This window comes from Cynocephalus volans, chromosome 10 (genome assembly GCF_027409185.1).
Source record: "Cynocephalus volans isolate mCynVol1 chromosome 10, mCynVol1.pri, whole genome shotgun sequence".
In the NCBI taxonomy this organism is placed as follows: Eukaryota; Metazoa; Chordata; class Mammalia; order Dermoptera; family Cynocephalidae; genus Cynocephalus; species Cynocephalus volans.
Genome location: NC_084469.1, coordinates 54,800,457 through 54,818,464, shown reverse-complemented (window position 1 = coordinate 54,818,464; position 18,008 = coordinate 54,800,457). Strand labels below are relative to the sequence as shown.

At 38.9% G+C, this 18,008-nt stretch overlaps 2 protein-coding genes across 11 annotated transcripts in view; one reads left to right on the top strand and one right to left on the bottom strand.

Moving 5' to 3' along the window:
- ZNF568 (zinc finger protein 568) overlaps positions 1-14,167 on the bottom strand; it is an 88,158-nt gene extending 73,991 nt beyond the window's left edge. For 2 of the 5 annotated variants that reach the window (XM_063111850.1, XM_063111854.1), the window contains exons 1-3: positions 14,042-14,167; positions 3,673-3,950; positions 1,793-1,851 (exon numbers count right to left, since the gene is read on the bottom strand). In XM_063111850.1, coding sequence (XP_062967920.1) covers positions 1,793-1,851; positions 3,673-3,748 — 135 coding nt within the window. In that variant the 5' untranslated portion in view covers positions 3,749-3,950; positions 14,042-14,167. Of the gene's footprint in view, positions 1-1,792; positions 1,852-3,672; positions 3,951-13,909 lie in introns of all 5 variants that reach the window. The other 3 variants (XM_063111851.1, XM_063111852.1, XM_063111853.1) reach the window with 3 other exon arrangements.
- Positions 14,168-14,437: 270 nt separating this feature from the next.
- ZNF829 (zinc finger protein 829) overlaps positions 14,438-18,008 on the top strand; it is a 28,436-nt gene continuing 24,865 nt past the window's right edge. Inside the window, exons 1-3 of one of the 6 annotated variants that reach the window (XM_063111902.1) lie at positions 14,438-14,537; positions 15,016-15,132; positions 15,249-15,308. In XM_063111902.1, coding sequence (XP_062967972.1) covers positions 15,276-15,308 — 33 coding nt within the window. In that variant the 5' untranslated portion in view covers positions 14,438-14,537; positions 15,016-15,132; positions 15,249-15,275. Of the gene's footprint in view, positions 14,603-15,015; positions 15,133-15,248; positions 15,309-17,370; positions 17,418-18,008 lie in introns of those variants that run through there. The other 5 variants (XM_063111900.1, XM_063111901.1, XM_063111905.1 and 2 more) reach the window with 5 other exon arrangements.

The following is an 18,008-nucleotide window of genomic DNA, read 5'->3' as shown; positions in this document are numbered from 1 at the left end:
GTGTGCATTTTTTCTAATTGCTTCTTCATGTTCTTCACCCAATTTTTTATTCTCTTAATGAATGGTTTTTAAGAATTGTTAGTATATTTCTGCTATGTATATGAAGGTACATCAAAAAGTTCATTAAAAGATTCATATTATCTTTTAATTCTATTTTTCCATGAAGTTTTTGAAGTACCCTTGTATTACAAAAACAGTTCCCAGCTTTGCCTTTTTATAGCAGTTATGGTGGTTTTACTGAAAAAAAGGATTAATTTTATGAACCCAAGTCAGGCAATCTTCTCTTTCATCTTATGTATTACATGTTAAACTAAAAAGGAGGTCAATGAATACAGTCAACACATCTAAAGACTGTATCAGGGAGGAAAGATTATATAGCTAATAATGATTAACAATACCTATCATTTATGGAGCACTTACTCCACGCATTTAACCCTCCCACATTCCTGTGGGATAAGTACCATTATTATTCCCATTTAAAAATGATGCAACTGAGGCACAAAGAGATTAAAAAACTTGCCCATAGTCATATACTTCATAAGTCACTGAGCAGAGCTTTAAACCTAAGTCTGTGTAGAGTCAGAAAACCATTGTGCCAACAAGAGAAATAACTGGGTGAACCATATGATTATACGGTCAAAAGAAGTGTGCGTGTTCCACAATGGGAAAGATATGAACTGTGGGAAAAGAGGAATGAAGTGGAAAATGTTCAAAATACAGGAATGTGAGTGACTTCAGGGGTGGAAACAAAAAGAATCAAGAGCAGAATAGAATAGGTAATTTTGTAAGACAATGCATCTTTTAAGACCATAGAAAAGATGTGGAAAGATATGAATATCAGAACTACAAGGCTCTGCCATAGAATTTACTGTAATTTAGCCTAACTTGTATCAAAAGCTCAACTGAAGAAAATATATACAAGGGCACTTCAGAAAGTTTGTGGAAAAATAGAATTAAAAGATAACGTAAATCTTTTCATCAACTTTTTGAAGTACCCTCATACAACTGACCCTTGAACAACACAGGGGTTAGGGACACCAACCCCCACACAGCTGAAAATCCATGTATAAATTTTGACTCCCCCAAAACTTAACTACTTAACTAGTACTTAAGTAACCTTAGTAGTTAACCACGTAACTACTTAATAGCCTACTGTTAGGTAGGATGCTTAACTGTTTGGTTAGGTATGTCATACAAATGATAGGTATGTCATTCATTTGTATGACATAGCTAACCAAAAATGTTACAATATATTTATTGAAAAAAATACACATATAAGTGGACCCACACATTCAAACCCAAGTTGTTAAAAGGTCAACTGTATGTAGGATCATTTGAAAGACATGTGTTCTGCTTCCTCTTCTAATAATTTTAGGTTTTGATCTTTGGCCAGGATTGACTTTTAAAAACTGAGCTTAAAATTTTAAGAATCATGGAATTATTTTAGAATTTCTTTTTGACCTAGGTGCCAATAAAAAGCTTTTTCTTTCCTTAAATAGCTTTTTAAAAGTTTTTTCCTCATAACAGTACAAATTATGACATGAACTGTGTCCCAGTTTGCTTTGACTCTCCAGATCATACTTAAATTTGAACTCAACTTTAATAATTCTGTTTGTACCTGTTTGTGCATAGCCAGATATCAAATTTCCCTTGGTTCTGATTTTCTATTCGTATTTTTCCTCACTTCAATTTTCATTAATTTAATTGTTTCCAGCTTACTGGTAAGTAACAGTCACCCACTGTGACTACACTGCAAAACAATGAAGGAATCAAATAAATGCTTAAAACATACAGGAGACCTGGTTGTATCCTCTTCTTCCTCGGAAAGGGCAGAGTCCTGAGAACGCCAAGCTGAAGGAAGAGAAACAAAATAGATTTGCTCCAGGGTTCCAGACAAAGGAATATAGAAATCTTCAGTACCATGTGGCTATAAGATCTCCTACTGATGAATGATCTCAGGGCCATGAGTAATGTTAACCACTGTTAAGCTATATAAACACTGAAATGTGCACGGATGACTAATTTAATCATGCTGAGGATTTCTGGAGGGCTAAGGATAGGGTACCCAATGAATCTGTTGGCAATATAGTATTCTCCTAGGATCTTGCTATTTTATTCCTAATGGAAATTGATCTTAAGTACATAATTATAAACACCACAAAGACTTAAAGATTAAGATGTCCGTTAAGGTGATTTTTTTCACCATGAAGATTTTTGGGGAAAAAAACCCCTTAATCAGAGACTAATAGGTAATGTGGGACATTCATATGATAGAATAAAATGCAGTCATGATTCTAATCACATTTTAAAATAACCTGATTTATTTTTACCCTAAAAAAAATTCAGGGCCTTCTGGTTAAAAATGGAAGGTTGAATACTTGGATTTATTTCTTCTCTGTCCCAGACCCAATCAAAATGTTAGTAAGGAAACAAAGGAAGCTAAAACTCACAAGGAAAAAGAATATGGAAGACTTCTGCAGATAAGAGATGTTTTTCCAAAACAAATTTTGGAAACTAGAAAGCAGATAAATGAATGGTGTCTAACTTAACCAGAGAAAGCCGAAGCTTAAGTGAGGGTGGGGAGGCCAAGGGGAACCTAGAAAGGCTCAGGAATGGAGAAACTAGGCACTTCTACAGACAGGAGTTTGGAAGTAGGGCTGAAAAACAGGGAGCTGAATATGTCATAAAAAGGTGTTGAGACCATTTGATGTCTTCTTTCACTCCAAACAGTATGGAGACATTTCCCTCACACTGGCAATAAAAAAAAATTAGAGATTTTTTTTCTCTAGATATACTGAAAGAGACAGACTCTAGATTTCAGGCACACCAGATCCAGATAAACGCAAGGGTAAAGCAATGTAGAGAAAAAAGAATTAAGTGAAAGTTCTCATATTACAAGATGAAGTACCCACCCCACCACTTCCTCCCTTGTTTGTCTCCCAAAAAGTGGGACTTCTGGCTTACATTTCTCAAGCAAAATCTAGTATTTCTCACTGGGGAAACTGACTAACCCCAAAGAAAATGCCTACAGATCCTGACATTTGGTCAACCTTCAACCTCCCAAAAAACACCATATTAGAAAGATGGGCAAAGAGAGAAGTGTGTTGGGGTGGGGGTGACAAAGATGGGGTTAGACAGTGAAAGAGGGCTAAATTCTTATCTCCACTGTCAAAAATATCTAAAACTGAGAAATCAAGTATTAGCAGTATTTGGGATGTTATTCAGAAAAATGGAGTTGAATACCAGAATATCCAGACAAAAATGTTCAAAGTGGTTGCCTCTGGGGAGTGGGAACCGGATGAGAAGAGATGAAGTAGAAAACTTTTCTTTTTTTTGGTGGTTGGCCAGTACAGGGATCTGAACCTGTGACCCTGATGTTTTAAGTCTGAGTTCTAACCAACTGAGCTAACTGGCCAGCCCCTAGGAAACTTTTGTTTATGACTACATAATAGCATTTTAAAAATATGTGTAAATGTATTCTTTAAAAAAAAAAATAGAAATTACATTTTAAAAATTTATTTTAAAAAATCAAAGTCAAGTAAATAAAATTCTTTAAAATGTCTACCATGCACAGTCAATAACATCCATGAAAATTTTCCTGGTTAGGAGTACTGAATGTGCTCTTTTACACTGTCCCTCTCCTAAACTCTGCCCGTCTCTGAGACACCTCACCTCTCCTTTCCATCATCTGGGTCAAACGCTTCACTGTCACACAGCTATTGCTGATTACTGAAGGTTGAGCTGTCATTCAGACCTTGCCGGTTCTGGATAGAAGAGTCAAGATAGCCTGAGGTCCAGCAATGCCAGGGTCCACTCTTTCCCAGGATTCTCCAGCCTCTGGGGCAAGTCTCAGGTCAGGAATCTCCTTCCACGATAGATTCCTCTTCCTTGGGCTTCTTTCTACTCACATCACAGATATGTCTTATCCTTGTGGAACCAGGACCTGTGGGCTTAGGACACAAATACAATTTACCCAATGCCTTCTCACTGGTTCCCTGTGTTAACCAGCCTCCAACATGATTTGATATTCGTGCCTTTTGTAGGCCCCTCCCACACTGAATAGGGTTGACCTGTATACCCTATAGGATATTGCAGAAATGATGGCACTAGGTCCAAGGTTAGGTCATAAAAGACATTGGGGGTTTTGTCTTGCACGTTTTTGGATCATGTGCTTTGAGAGTCAGCTACCACACCATGAAGACATTCAATCAGCCCTAGGGAAAGTCCTCCTGTCAACAGCTAACACTAACATACTAGCCATCTTGGAAGTGAATCATCCAGCCCCAGTCTTCTGATGACTGCGGCCCTACTGACATCTCAATTGCAACTTCATGAGATATCAGAGTCAAAACACCCAGCTAAGTCATTCTCCCCAGAAACGTAAGGTAATAAATATTTATTGTCATTTAAACCACTAAGTTTTGAGGAAATTCGTTACTAAGTAGTAGGTAACTAACACAGCCCTATACACATCTTACTTGTTTATAATTTATACTCTCTTTTTTTTTTTTTTTTAATTTTATTTTGTCGATATACATTGTGGCTGATTATTGCTCCCCATCACCAAAACCTCCCTCCCTTCTCCCTCCCCCCCTCCCCCCCTATAATGTATACTCTCTGAAGTCACTGACCAGCAATGCTGGACACAGAGACCAGTCGGAGCCTGGAGGAAAACTCAGAGATTCAGCAACGTAGGCTGAATCAAGTACTCAACAGAGACACCAAGAGTCTAGAAACAAAGTGATGTTCACAACCTGCTCTTCAAATATGACCTATAAAGGTATAGGCTCGATGTAGTGACAGATACACAGTTGAGTTAGAAAACAGACTTGCAGCAACCCCAGATTTGGAGTAAAAGAGAGTTGCATTGATAGTCCAGCTATTCCAGTCTCTAGCCCAGTTACCTTGGCAATTGAAGTAGAGTTGCAATTTTAGAATTCCAAGACTCTTTATTTGAAATGAGAATTATGCCCATGTCACAATGACATTGAGTTAATAAAAGAAATGGCTATTAAGTAAGTTACGATATATTAATTCACCATCTGCTATGAGCTTTTACCAGGTAAAGGGTAAAAAAAAAGAAACAAAAGAAAGTAGACTAATCTTTGCCCTATATGATTGAACAAAAACAATAAAACAGAAAACATTCAATTATAATAAATTTTGAGAAGTGCTATGCTTGGGATATAGTCCTAATATCTCTCACATGGTTATTATTTTTTTATGACAATTATCACCTTCTAACAAACTAATTTATTTAGCATACATACTGTCTGTCCACCCCCTCATATATACTCCATAAAAACAGGGATTTTTGTCTGTTTTTCCCATTAACAGTAGATGCCCAAGAATATGTTAATAAAATGGTGCAGCCACTATAGAAAAGAGTATGGCAGTCAAAAAATCAAAAATAGAATTACCATATGATTGAACAATTCTATGTCTGAGTATATATCCAAAAGAATTGAAAGCAGGGACTCAGATATTTGTACATCCATGTTTATAGCAGTGTTATGTGCAATAGTCAAAAGGTGGAAGCAGCCCAAGTGTCCACGGATGGATGAAAGGATAAACAAAATGTTTATCCATACACAACATACATATTATTCAGCCTTAAAAAGAAAGAAAATTCTAATTCATGCTAACATGGATAAATCTTGAGGACATCATACCAAGTTAAATCAGTTACAAAAAGACAAATACTGCATGGTTCTGCCTATATGAGGTACTAGAGTAGTCAAATTCATGGAGTCAGAGAGTAGAACAGTGGTTGCCAGGGGCTGGGGGAAAGGGGTAATAACCAAGTTTCTGTCTTGCAAGATGAAGAGTTCTCTGGATGGAAGGTGGTGATGATATCATAACAATGTGAATGTGCTTAATGCCATTAACTGTACACTTAAATATGGTTAAGATGGTAAATTTTATGTTAGGTATTTAACCACAATTTAAAATAAATAAATAAATAAATATATTACTACTACTACTAATTTGGGGATTTAAAACTAAAAGAAAGTAATATATCAGACAAAAGTAACATAGAAATGGGTGGGTAGTTTGGAGTTTGAATGTTTTAAAGTCTTATTTAAGTTTGGGTTTTTTAAGCATGTATGATAAAAATTCAAGGATAACAGCAGAAACCAAACCAGTGAAGAGAGAAAAAAGGGATAAGGTAAACCTGCACAACTAAAAATATAAAAATAAAAAAGAGAAAATAAAACAAAAATTTTTATCATGATAAATGGAACTGAGTAAACTCACTGTCTAAAATAACCGTCAAACAGGATTAAAGGGTAAAAAGCCCAGCATTATGTTTTTTACAAGAGACAGACCTGAAACCTAGAGACATAAAGGAAAGGGGTTAGAAAATGAAATTCCTGACAAATACAATAACAAAACTTGAAAAGCAGTATTATCAGACAAAAGAGAACTTGGACTAAAAGGCATTCATAACGATAAAGAGGTATGTTTCTTAATGTGGTAGACTGGAATTTTGGTCCTAATTTTTCACCCACCTCTAATAGGATTAGACATTCACACTCTGCCAAGTAACTGCCTTGACCTCCAATTGTGTGTGTAACTGATGTTAAGCTTAGCCACATGACTTGTTTTGGCTAATGTAGTATTTGTATACTTGGGGAGCAGAAGTCTTAAGGGTGTTTGCATGATCTGCCCTGTTTTCTGGTGACCCACCATGAGAAGGACATGCTCTAGTAACCACTGTCCTTTTAGCCTGAGCACCAGAAATAACACATGCAGAGCAGATGTGAACTCATCCTGCAGCCCAGCTGCTCAGCTAAGCCCAGCCTAGATCAGCCAGACACAAGGCATCTGCAAACCTGTAAACCTGAGAATAAATGCTTGTTGTTGTTTGCCTCTGAGTTTAGGGGTGGAACTGAACCTTATATAGATTTTGTTAATTGGTTACAAGATGCCACCTCTAGACACGTGGACAACCTCCAAGCTGCAAATGTTTTAGTTTTACAATTGGCTTATGAAAATGCAAATAATGACTGTCAAAGGATACTTGCTCCTTTAAAGGGAAAGAATCCTAACATTGCTGAAATGATACATGCATGCCAAAATGTTGGTACAGAAACTTTGAAAGCTGAAGTGCTGCTCACAGCTACACCTCAACCCCACAAATGCTGTAAATGTGGACAAGAGGGCCATTTTCAAAAAGACTGCAAGAAAAAACAAGGAAATGAAACTAAACTATAACAAAAATGTCCCAAATGTAAAAAGGGATTTCACTGGGCCAATCAATGTAGATCTAAATTTGACTCCGAGGGCAATCCAGTTTCGGGAAATGAACAAAGGGGTGCCAACTCCCATGCCCCTACAAAAAAGGGGAGTCAAACATGGAATATCCATGCCCTAGCATCAGAACTGCCCCAAAACGAGATCATTTCTCAGGAAAATGAGTAACCGAACTAAATTCACTTATCACAGGCAATATCAGCCTTGATCTATTATGGAGGATTTAGTATTAGATGAGGCTGGACAAATAAAGATAGTTATCACAGATAGTTGGGGACCTTTGCCTGATGGTATGGCAGGGCTAGTATTGGGAAACTCTAATTATTCCAGTCAAAGAATTTAAATATTGCCAAGTCTAATTGATTCAAGTTATAATGATCAAATTAAAATTATGGTCACCAGCTTAGGATATCATGTAATACCTAAAGGAAGTCACATTGCTCAATTAGTTTTGATACCGTGTTTTATTCCTGATCATCTAGACAGCAAAGCTAAGGATTATAACAATACTGAAGACTTTTGGGTTACTAAGATATCCAATGGGTGCCCTCTTCTAACCTTTAAATCAAAAGTCTATCACAGGATTAATTGACTCTGGAGCAGGTATTACCATTATTGCTTCTAAGGATTGGGCTCCTTCTTGGAAAACTGGTTCCTCCCCTATGACTGCTTCTGGATTAGGAGGAACACAAACTCCATGTCAAAGTAAAAATCCTATAAAATGTACAGGACTAGAAGGATAAATTGCTACTATTTTGCCTTTTACATTGGATCTCCCTATTACTTTATGGGGAAGAGATTTACTTAACACAGTGGAATGTCTATACAGGTACTCTCCCTTCAAACTTATCATGAGGGCCACTGCCGACCTCCCACCACTTAGACTTCAATGGATCCCAGGACCCCCGGTCTGGGTGGAGCAGTGGCCTCTTAAAGGGGAGAAATTAAAACAGGAACATTTTCTTATACAAGAACAGCTACAAGCAAGACATACTGAGCCCTCCTACAGTCCATGGAATACTCCTATTTTTTGTCCCCCCAAAATCAGGTAAATGGAGGCTTTTACATGATCTTCAACAAGTTAATACATGTATTGTGCCAATGGGAGCATTACAACCTGGACTTCCTAACCCAGCTCTAATTCCAAAAGGATAGCATCTTCTTACTATAGATTTAAAGGACTGTTTCTTTAACATTCCCCTGCATGCAAATGATAGGGAATAATTTGTGTTTTCCCTCCCTAGCATTAATGCTAGGGCACCTTTACAAAGATATCAATGGAAAATTCTTCCCCAAGGTATGATTAACTCTCCCAGTATTTGTCAAGATTTTGTAGATCGTGCCTTACACCCTACACGAATGGCCTTTTCTGATTCTTTATCATCACATGGATGATATTCTTGTTGCTCATTCAGATTCGGACATACTTTCTGAAATGTATTTACATTTACTAGATCATACCCATAAAGTAGGCCTTCAGATAGCCCCTGAAAAAATTCAAAAAACAGAACCTTGGAAATACTCAGATTACATCATTACCCAAAGAGCTATTTGCCCTCAACGACTATCTTTGGCTATCAAGGATCAATTACCTCTTAATGACTTACTTACAAAAACTTCTTGGTCATATTAATTGGCTTCGACCCTCAATGGGAATTACTACTTATCAATTAAAAAATTTATTTGATACCCTGAAAGGAGACCCTGATCTTTCCTCCCCACGTATACTTTCCAAACAAGCAAAAAAGGAACGTCAACAAATTGAACATTGGTTATGTTCTAGCCAATTAGATTGTGTAACTCTAAATGAACCCATTCATTTCCTTATCCTTAATACTCCACATAGCCCTACTGGGTTATTATGTCAATTTCTTCCTAACATTAAAGTTATTGAATGGATTTTTCAAGTTCATTATCCTAAAAAGAAACTTTGTATACAATTTGAGCAACAAATAAATATTTTAGAACAAGGCTGACATCATTGCCAAATGCTCACCGGATATGACCCTAATGTGATTAATTTGGGTTTAACAAAGACTGACTTTCAGGCTGCCCTTAGACAATCTGAACCCTTACAAATTGCATTGGCTGATTCCTTAGGAATTTTCAAATTTTCCTTACCTCATGATAAAATTTTACAAAGATTTCAACTATTCCCTCTTTCTTCCACCCCGTCTCTGTTCCAGATGCTTAACTGTTTTTATAGATGGGTCTGGAAAGTCCAGCAAAGGATATGTTACTTGGCAAGAACAGTGTTCATGGAAACATTTTTTTTTTTAAAGATGACCGGTAAGGGGATCTTAACCCTTGACTTGGTGTGGTCAGCACCACGCTCACCCAGTGAGCGAACCGGCCATCCGTATATGGGATCCGAACCCGGGGCCTTGGTGTTATTAGCACCGCACTCTCCCGAGTGAGCCACGGGCCGACCCCATGGAAACATTTTCTTGCTCTTCACCATCACTCCACAGCTGCAGAACTAGCTGCTGCCATTGCAACCTTACAACATTTCCCTCATCAGCCATTAAACATAGTGGTTGACTCTGCTTATGTAGTAGGTACTTTACAAGTTATTCAGGATGCATTGATTCATGATGGAAATAACCCTGCTGTTTTTGAAATGTTTAGACAATTATGAAAACTAATTCAAAACAGGACCATCCCATATTTTGTAACTCATACCAGATCCCACTCAGGATTACCAGATCCAATTACAGAAGGTAACAATCGAACTGATAAACTAGTTATGCATATTACCACCCTTAAAATGGCCATTGCTTCTCATCAACTCTTTCATCAAGGGACCAGAGCATTAGCTCACTCATAAAATGCCCTATAAACAAGCCCAAGATATTATTCGAGCTTGCTCCGACTGCCTAAGATATTCTGAAACAACCTCCCCTGGAGGCATAAATCTCCATGGACTAAAAGGAAATGAAATTTGGCAAATGGATGTCACTCATTATGACTCTTTTGGGCATCTTAAATATTTACATGTTACTGTTGACACTTACTCAGGATTTATTCATCCAACTGCATAGACAGGGGAAACAATAAATCATGTTAGGAAACATCTTATCTCTGCCATTGTTACTATGTGGATTCCAATTCAAATTAAAACTGCCAATGGACCTGCATATACTTCCAAAGCCTTTCAAATATTTTGTGATACATGGAATATTAAACATGTTACGGGAATCCCATATAATGCCACTGGTCAAGCGATAGTGGAAAGGGCTAATGGTCTCCTCAAATCACAATTAAATAAACAAAAAAGGGGGAATATAGAAGGAAGCTTGACCCCTCAAGAACAATTAATGAAAGCATTATTTACCCTAAATTTTTTAAACTGTAATTCTCAAAATTTAACAGCAGTGGATCGACATTTTGACCTCCCTCATGATAGCCCTAAACTTTTGGTTTTGTACCAACATCCTTTACAAGGGCCAAAATGGTTAAGGCCTGTTGAACTACTAACAGGGGGAGGAGGGTATGCTTCTGTTCTTTCTCCTACAGATCCCCTTTGGGTACCGGGCAAAGGCCATTTGCCCATATCATGTGGCACCATGCGGGAACAAATCCAATTCTAGAACTCCAGAATCTTACTGTACAACCACACCCAGGAATGATGAACAAGAAACAGAAGATAAATCCATTGACCTCTATGATGCTTTCCTCTGGTCCAACTTGCAGTGATTTAAAGAAGCTTACTGCACAGGTGGAGGGCACCCTAAAAACCACTGGAACTCCAAAGATGCCAGAAAACCTGTTTCTAGCCAAGCTTGCTCATGTAACTATAAATTCTAAAGGTCCAAAGGTAACCTGCCTGTTCATAATATATGGGCTTTTCCTTTTTATTCAGCCTTCTGTAAGTGATAATATTTAGGGGCCCCATGTTTTGAACCCCCCCATTTATGATCTGCTTCCTTGGGGTGATTCAGAGCCTCCTCTTTCATCTAATGATACTGTGTACACTGGACGTGATTAGCTGCCCCCTCCTCGTCCATTACAAGATTGCAGAATAAATTGTAGTAAGAAAGGTTATCATAATGGATGGCACAAACTTTTTCATAATTGGTATTTCCTTGTTGAGGAATTGCCTTTATGTGTAGTGACTAATTTTACTGCTAGCAACTTTTGCATTCCCTTTCAATCACAATGATATATGAATCATATTTTTACAGCTTTTAATTGTATTATAGCTGTGAAACATCAAATATTTATTCAAACTGCAGGAGCCGGTGGAAATTCTAAATGGGGAAACAATCATCCTGAACTCAATATTCCTGTTTCTTCTCACCCCTGGATTGCTACTGGAGATGGTCTGGACCTATCTGGGTCTCTTGCCATTCATATAATTTTACAGAAAATAAATTATATGGTAATCGGACTTAAAATTGGGGTACATGTGATTTATTAATACTGGATTCTAATACCACCTGGAATTATACTCTTACTTTTAATTATTCTGGTCAATCATCTCAATGAAATCCTGGTTTGGCGGGTCCTCTTTTGAGGGTGCACTATAATCAAAATTATATTCCCATAAAAAAATCTATTTGGCATTTAGTCACTCCATTTTTCCCTAGTATTATCCAGCAAGGGGAATTTCAAAGAAATGAGAAATTACATTGGATAACTAATGATACCATTGACTCAGTTATGATCTGTACCTCTTAACCATATATATTTGCACTTTCCTCTCAAGTACCTGTTATTTCGATCACTAATTTTACTTCTTCTAAACGGTCTTATATTCAAGGATTCAATATTACTCTCTCCGCCAATTCTACTTGGTTTACTCCTTGCATTATGCACTTTAATATCTTTAATCTTAGTATTTCTCATGTGTTTATATTAAAACAAAGAGCAGAAGCATGGTTGCCAATTAATCTTACTCATGAATGAATGGGAAGTTCTGCACTGGAACAGATAACTTCTGCATTATTGCAACTTTGTCCTAAACAGTTTCTTGGTGTTCTTGTTGCTTCTATTATAGCAACTACTGGCATGGCTGCCGCAGCAGCAACTGCAACTGCTATAGTTGCTTTATCTCACTCTATCCAAATGGCTCATAAAATGAATGGGTACCTTCAAAATGTAACTTCTGAACTTCTAGCATAAACAAAAATTGACCATGAAATTTTAGAGACTTGATGTTTTAAAAGCAGCAGTATCCTGGCTTGGTGAACAACAAGCACTCTGGACACAAAATCAACTTAACTGTGATGCTGGATATTGCTCCAAGTGTGTAACTTCTATTCCTTTCAACACCTCTGCTTCTTGGGAAGACATCCAAAAATTGTTACATGGAGCTTTTCATTCTGATTTACACGGAGATATCAATAACCTTAAAACTAAACTCCAAAAACAGATGATTCAACTCCAAGAAGAAGCTCAAAGGCAACCATTAATCATTTAAATGACTTGGCTCATTGGCTCAATCCTACTAATTGGTTTTCAGGACTCAATGTGAGAATATGTATTATTGCTGGTATTGGAATATTATTTTTACTATGTTTTCTTGCAGTGCTGAAGGTGCTATGCACCCTCTTCCAAAGAACTCTCCATACAGAAGCCATGCTGACCCTACTTCAAAAGACTCCTTATTGCTCACTTCTTGAACCTTCCTCAAACACCCCCATCAATTTAGAATTTGATTAAACAAAAAAGGGGGATATGTGGGAGCACACAGGCTTGACAAAGAACAAGGCGTGCACAAAGGGCAAAAGTCCTAAACGCACTTATGCAGAACCTAAGTGCTGGAAACAGCAAATAATTTCTGCTAGATTAGATAAGAACATTAAGGTCATTTCTTATCCAACTTCACTCCCTTTCCTTTGTTTCTCAAGATGTTTTCCAGAGATTGCCCCATAGTCAATTTCTCTCCATTCCTTTGATAAATGATAAAGTTGTTTTTTCTCTTGTATTTCCTTGTCTCTACAATAAAAACTGAAGCAAATAACAACTCGGGCTGTGCCTTGTTTCTCCCTTCTTTAGGGAGTTTTCTCAGTGCAGTCCTTTCTGGCTTCCATTGCTCTTAATATTTGGGCTCTGAGTAATCTTTGCATCTCCATCACACAGTAAGAAGTGACAAGAAGTGACAAAAAACAAACCTGGAAAAGATTACCAAGGAAAACTGGAAAGCGACAGAACAGTGCCAAGAACTATTAGGAAAAAAAGGCAACGAAGGAGACTACTAAGAAGGAGTGGCCAATGGAGAGGAAAGACCACTAGACAATAAATACAGAACTGTTTTCTTTTTTTCCAAGCTGTTGCCAACCACGCCAAATGCTAAAGAGAAGTCAACTTAAGGAAGACAAGAACCACTATACACATCACAATCACGCACACTTCGCCACACGCACACCACACCCTTAATCACAATCACACACACCACTCAATTCATCATAATCACACGCAATCACAAACATCACCATGACACAAACATACAGGTCACAATCATCCCACCACAATTACTCATGCGATCACATTCACACAACCTCTAATCACAGACACACACGTGCGTGCGCGCGCGCGCGCGCGCGCACACACACACACACACACACACACACACACACACACACACACACACACACACACACACACTCTCCCATCACAGTTTTTTGCTTCAATAACTCCAACTACTAACCAGTAGCGTACTCGCACCCCAGGAACTCCGACTGCCGCTACTGCGGTCACTCCGGGCCTCTTAAGAGGCTCCGCCCAGTCTGACTGGCCGCCGGGACCCGCGTAGTCCGGAGAACTCAAGCCCCTGCCTCACCTCCCGCTGCCGGAACGCCGCAGCGCGGACCTGCTTGAAACGTACGAATGCGCACCCAACCCTCAGTTTTTGAGAGTCTGGGCGAAGGCGACCGGCAGACAAGCACCCGACAGACGGAGGTAACGCAGAAGGACGTCCGCGATGTCTCGGAGCACCGCACCTCCCAGAAGGCCCCGCGGCCCGACCCAACTTCCGGCCAGAAGGCCGTCTGCGTTTCCGGGGGTGAGGAAGAGGAGGGGGTTGGTGAGCCGGGTCCGCAGGGCAAGCTCAGCTCCGGAGCGCGGAGCTACCGCGACGCTCACCTCTTAAGGTTCGGCTGGAGGTTGAGATTTTTGCGGGTGCGGTCGTTTCGGGCGGGCCCAGGAGAGGTGCAGAGAGGAATCGGCCGTAGGTCCCGGTCTGTACCACACTTCCCAGAAGACCTAGTGGCTTGTCGCTGTTCTCGCAGGAATTCGAACGCTTCGTTACGCCTACGCGGAACCGCTGGATCAGTGAGGTGAGAGATCGTGGTCCCGGGGGAACCGGCTCCGCTCTGCAGGTTCCAACCCGGAAAGGCCTAAGGTGAGGATACCTGAGGCCAGTGGGGAGCTGGGGCCTCGGGCCTGTGCGGGCAGAGCGGCCAGAATAGGGGAGGTTGTGGGTTATCTGTGAGATAGGAGATTGTGACACTGCGGCTTTATGTGCAGATATGGGATGCTTATCATTGTGGGGTTGTGACTGTGTGTGTCCCCATGGTGGTTGTGACTGTGACTTCGCGACACCGTGGAGTGCCTTTGACTGTGCGGCTGTAATTGTATGTGTCCTGTGGTGGGTACGGGATTATAACTGTGTTACCATGTGTGGTTCGTGTGTGTAGGTGTGGAGTGAGTGTCCCCTTGGTTTAAGTATGACTGCCTAAATGGATGTGGCGCTCCGTGTATGGGTTTGGGGCTCCTGTCAACTGTGCGGTTGTGACTTCAGAACTCTGTCCCCAGGAAACCTCTATGAGGTCAGGTCAGATTCTAGCCCTGGACAGCAGTGAATCCTTTCCATGAGAGACTGAAATTGGACAGGATGCCCCATCCTCCTCTGATCTCCAGTCCTTGTGTGTGGTGGGTAATGGGGCTGGGGCTGGGAATGACCTCTGACCTGACCTATTTGAGTACCAAGAAAAACTTGGTGTCTTACAATTATTTTTTCCTCTTCCTGTTCTATCTCCCTTCACCAGGCTAGTAACCCAGAAGAGGAGGAAAGAATGCGTGATGAACCTCTACAAGCAATATCCAAGGTATGCCGGGTTTCCTCTTTGCTTTCCTTCTTCTGAAAATTCTTGCTTAATAAAGATACGTCATTTGATTATAGGTCCCTATCATTTCCCCATTGGAGAAAAGAGTAGTTGGACCTTGTATTAAAGCTGAATACTTTCCATTTATCTAATGTTCACTTAATTGAAAAATGGCTCCACTTCTGCTGGATGAATTTTCTTCTTTTCAAATTCAATGTTTATTATGATTTTAAAATAAAAGCTTAATTATTTTAGAGATTTCAAAAACACAGAATTACCAAGGAAAAATAAGATTTGACCACTGAAATAACTAGTGTTAATATTTTAAATGTATTTTCATTATTTTTCCAAAGTCAAATTATACTTCATTTACCATTTCATATCCTACATTTTCACTAAAAGGTATAAATATTCTCCCATGTCATCAAATGGTCTTGGTAAATACCATTTTTCAAAGATACACATTTCTTTGTAAGAGCTACAGTTTCTACTTTCTTCAGCTCAGTTGTGTCAGACTTTTAAATCCTTAAATATTTATTTACACTCACAGGTTTGAATTTAAATTTCCATGATTAAAAATGAGGTTAAATACCATTCCATATATTTATTGGTTATTAGCTAATCTTCTTTTGTGAAATATCTGTTCAAATCTACCCATTTTTCTACGGATTATCTCTTACTGATTCATTGAAGTTATTAATATAATCGATATCAATAATTCTTTATTGATTATATTTTCCTACTATTTCGATTGTTTTATCACTTCCTTTGAGATGGTTTTATGAACAGAAGTTCTAATTTTAACAAAGTCAAATTTATCAATTTTTTCTCTTTATGGTTAGTGCTTTTTGTATCTTATTTAAGAGATCCTTCCCTGTCCCAAGGTCATGCAAATGTTTTCCATATTTATGCTTAAAGCTGTAAGTTTTGCTTTCCCATTTAGATATTTAACCCACTTGCAACTGGCAGGCACCTGGAGTTTTTGGATTCTTCCCTCAAGTGGTAGTAAAGTATCTTTATTCAGTTTGTATTTCAATACTTCTAATCTTGGGATACTCAGTAAATTGTAAGGCTGTCTGTTCACCAAATGATTCTCTTATCTGAAAATTAGAGGGTACCAGGGTAAAGGACTCAGAGTAGGGAACTCTGAGTGAGCCTACCCTGAATTTTTAAAATGTGTGTGTTTGGTACAGATGCAAAGAAAATCAGGATAAGAGTGTCTTCTCAAATCTATTAGGCTTAAAGCCTTTCTCTCTGAATTTCTTTAGAAGAGGACTGAGTCTTCCCAATCCCTTCTCCTATGTGAAAGCCCAGAGTATTTGGTTATCCTCTTGCATTAACCTCTAATTACACTCACCATTTCTACAGTGAAGATTATTGCTCAGTATAAATAGGAACAATTGGGAGCAGAATACTGCAGAAGAAAATAAATTTTAAAAGTAACAAAATGAATTTTGTTCTCATATGCTAACCTAATGTTTAATCAGGAAACATTTGAAGCATTCCCAGTTAAAAAAAAAAAAAAAGACAAGGATATACACCATTACCAATGTTATTTAACATTGTTTTGGAAGTATTAAAGTACTTAAACAAGAGAAAAAATTAGGTTAGAAATTGGAAAAGAGGATGTAAGATTATCACTTTTTGCAGATGATATGACTGTAGTGGAAAACGATATCTATTTATAACCAGCACTTTGAAATAAGCAGAACTCTATATGAAGCTAGCAAAAGAAATTGCTTCCCCCCCGCCGCCCCCCCCCCCATAATTTCTACTATCAGCTCTCTCTGTGGGCTAATTTTTTTGTTGTTGTTGCGCTGGATAAAAACCTGTACAGGCTCTATAATTGTTTCGATCATTCTTTGGTATCCTTTGATTGTATTCAGTCACAAGATCAGTCTCATTTTACTAATTAAACCTCTAGTTCATTGTATTAATAGGTAAATTTCATTTCAAGTCTCTTCTGAGCTCAAGTTTGCTTCAAGCAAGAAGCATGCAGTATGAAAGGGTGCATATTAAACTTCTTGACTTCCTCATCCTGAACTTCTCTTTCTCCCCCCAATAGGCAGTCTCTGGATCCTATGAGATTAGAACAGGGATAGGGAAGAGGAGGTAAGAAGACATGTCTTTCTTGACCTGTTTTGGTGTTGGTCTCTCTTGGCTTAATGGATGTTCAAAACTGACTTCTTTTCCTACGGGGTGCTTTTATGGGGTTCTCAGAGAAGTCCCTGTTGGAAACCACTAATTGCACTCCCTGTGAAGTGGGCAGCACATCTCCTTGAATTGGCTACTTAGAATACATGTCATACACTTCCGCATTTTGTGATTCACTCCTTCGTCAGGGTCACTTTGTCCCTTCATTGGGCCTATATCTGGTCCAAGGAGGGGAATGGGTACCAGTTTTTTTGCCCTCTAAACTTCAGAGAATGCAGGAAAAATTCTTCCGGTGAATCTCATTGTTCCACTTTGGACCATGGACTCTAAAGGGGCCCCCTTGCTTGGCCTAAGGTGAAGAAGTACCCTCATTTCTTCTGTGAGTTCGGAATGTGTGTCCTTTTCCAAACAAACACCAATTCTTGGACACCAGTTGGGTGTCCTACAATTCATTCCAAATTCTGACACTAGCTACCCAGAGTTAACACAGACCCCAGAGATTGAGAGCCTCAGCCACAGAAGACTGCCCCTGCTTCACACACCAGCCAC